At 45.0% G+C, this 2,405-nt stretch overlaps 1 protein-coding gene across 1 annotated transcript in view; it reads left to right on the top strand.

Annotated features, from left to right (window-relative positions):
• The window catches only part of ddr2l (discoidin domain receptor family, member 2, like), a 41,483-nt gene that overhangs the window by 23,687 nt on the left and 15,391 nt on the right, over positions 1–2,405 (top strand). Inside the window, exons 7-10 of the mRNA XM_008299490.1 lie at positions 48–153; positions 233–422; positions 1,411–1,657; positions 1,735–1,824. Of these exons, the coding sequence (XP_008297712.1) occupies positions 48–153; positions 233–422; positions 1,411–1,657; positions 1,735–1,824 (633 nt within the window). The remainder of the gene's footprint in view (positions 1–47; positions 154–232; positions 423–1,410; positions 1,658–1,734; positions 1,825–2,405) is intronic.

Raw genomic sequence — 2,405 nt, 5'->3', positions numbered from 1 at the left:
GACTCGTGTCCTGTTGAGGCTCTAGCTGTTGTCTTTCCATCCTGCAGACGGGCTGATCTCCTACAGCGCTCCAGAGGGCCAGCTCATGATGCCGCCCGGCTACCCCATCGCCAGCCTCAACGACTCCACGTACGACGGCGCCCACGAGAGGAGGCCAGTCGCACAAACACACAAACACACAAACACGGTAACACTCGTCCGTCTGCTCCACACTGACCGTCTCGTCCAACAGGAGGCTGTTCGGCGGCATGGGTCAGCTGACGGACGGCGTCATCGGCCTGGACGACTTCCTGCTGACCCGCCAGTACCATGTGTGGCCCGGATACGACTACCTGGGCTGGAGGAACGACTCGCTGGGAACCCAGGGACACGTGGAGATGGAGTTCGTGTTCGACAGGCAGCGGAACTTCACCTCCATGAAGGTTCGGCTTTTAGCTCACCGAGCAGATCAGGAGGTGTTTGATCACCAAGCTGGAGTAGAGGCACCAGTTTGTTGTCGGGTTTTGTGTCTCTGTGGTTCTTTTGCATTTGTTTTTGGATCTTTTTTCATCCATGTGTTCCTCTTTCATGTCTTTGTGGAATTCTTTTACATCTTTGGTGTATGTTTGCACGTTTTGTGAACGTTTTTTGCATTTTTAAGTCCTTTTGCACGTCATGGTGGAACTTTTTTTGTCTGTTTGCATGTGTTGTGAATATTTCTTGTCTTTTTGGCCCTTTGCATGTTTTTTTGGTCACATTCTGCATCTTTATTGTTCTTTTTGCTTTTGTTTAACGTTTTTTTCATCTATGTGGAAGTCTTTTGCTTCTTTACTGTGTTTGTGGAAGGTTTTTTTGTTTTTGTGGTCTTTTTTCTGCATTTGTTTTTGGATGTTTTTCTTCTGTGTGGTCCTCTTCCATGTCTTTGTGGAATTCTTGTGCATCTTCAATGTCTTTTTGCATGTTTTGTAAATATTTCTTGTGTCTTTGGGGTCCATCTGCATGTCTGTGTGGACGTTTTTGGTTTCTTTTTCATCTATAAGATGTATTGTTTCTGAGACCTTTTTCTTTTTTGTGGACACGTTTTGTCTCTTTGGTGTCTATTTGCATGTTTATCTGCATGTTTCTGATGCCCCTGAGGTCCTGTTTGCAGGTCTTTGTGGACATTTCTGCTGCTTTGATGTCTTGTTCCCTGTTTCGTAGACTTTCTTGTGTCTTTAGTGTCTGTTTGTGCTCGTTGTCTCTCTGACTTTGCTTGTGTCAGATTGTGGAGCTCCTCTGGTTTTTGGAGCTTTTTAATGGATATCAGGGACTTTAACAGTCACTGGACGTGAAGGCCTCGGTTCTGATGGGTCAGAGGGTTCTGACGGCCCAGTGACCCGTAGGAACCCCTGACACCAGAACCTCCCCTGCTGACCCCTGTTCTCCGTCCAGGTCCACAGCAACAACATGTTCTCGCGCGGCGTGAAGATCTTCTCCTCCGTGTCCTGCCAGTTCAAGCCCCGCCTCAGCGCCAGCTGGGAGGCGGAGCCTGTGGCGTTCAAGACGGTGCTGGACGACCGGAACCCGAGCGCTCGCTACGTCACCGTGCCGCTGAACCGCCGCACCGCCAAGTCGCTGCGCTGCCGCTTCTACTTCGCCGACGTCTGGATGATGTTCAGCGAGATCTCCTTCCAGTCGGGTAACAGACGCACCAACACCAGCGCACACGTCTGTCGGGGCGATAAATAAACCCACTTCCTGTTTTGTGTCCACCAGAGGACACTGTCCTGCCGACCCAGATGCCCCTGGTGGGGACGTCTCCCGCAGCCAGCGAACGCAGCACCGTCGCCGCGGCAGCCACGACAGGTGAGCTCCTCACCTGTTCACAGGATGTTAACCTTTAAACCGACAGCGCTGATGATTGGATGTTTACTGGACGGCAGGATAAAGGACGAATAGAAGAACAAGTTTAAAACTAGAGTTTTCTCTCTTTGCTTATGTTAGAAAATAAATTAAAACAGAAATGAAGATGTGATTAAACTATAACACCAGTAATAATCCTCCTTTAATAGCACAGAAGGTAAACACAAACAAAATACAACCAAACGATGCACAAGTTCATAAACACTACGGCTGCACTGTAAAAATAAAACGTACAAAAATTAATGTTTTGTAACAGAGTAAAACTAAAATTTACAATTTACTGGTATTTTATGGATGTTCGGTGTTTAAAATAAATAAATAAATAAATTCAACTCAATTAAAAATAAAGAAAAATAAATATATATAAATGTACATGTTCTTTAAAAAAAAAAAGAAATTACTATTAAATTACTTTTTTTTACTGTATAAAAATCAGCCTAAAAATCCCCACGATTTTACGTCTAGTTATCTGAAAGAAAAACTATTAAGAAATCTACATATTTTATTTTTTAAATGTTTTTTTT

This window comes from Stegastes partitus, unplaced genomic scaffold, assembly GCF_000690725.1.
Source record: "Stegastes partitus isolate 25-593 unplaced genomic scaffold, Stegastes_partitus-1.0.2 Scaffold1424, whole genome shotgun sequence".
NCBI lineage: Eukaryota > Metazoa > Chordata > Actinopteri > Pomacentridae > Stegastes > Stegastes partitus.
This window is presented reverse-complemented; position numbering and strand designations above follow the sequence as displayed.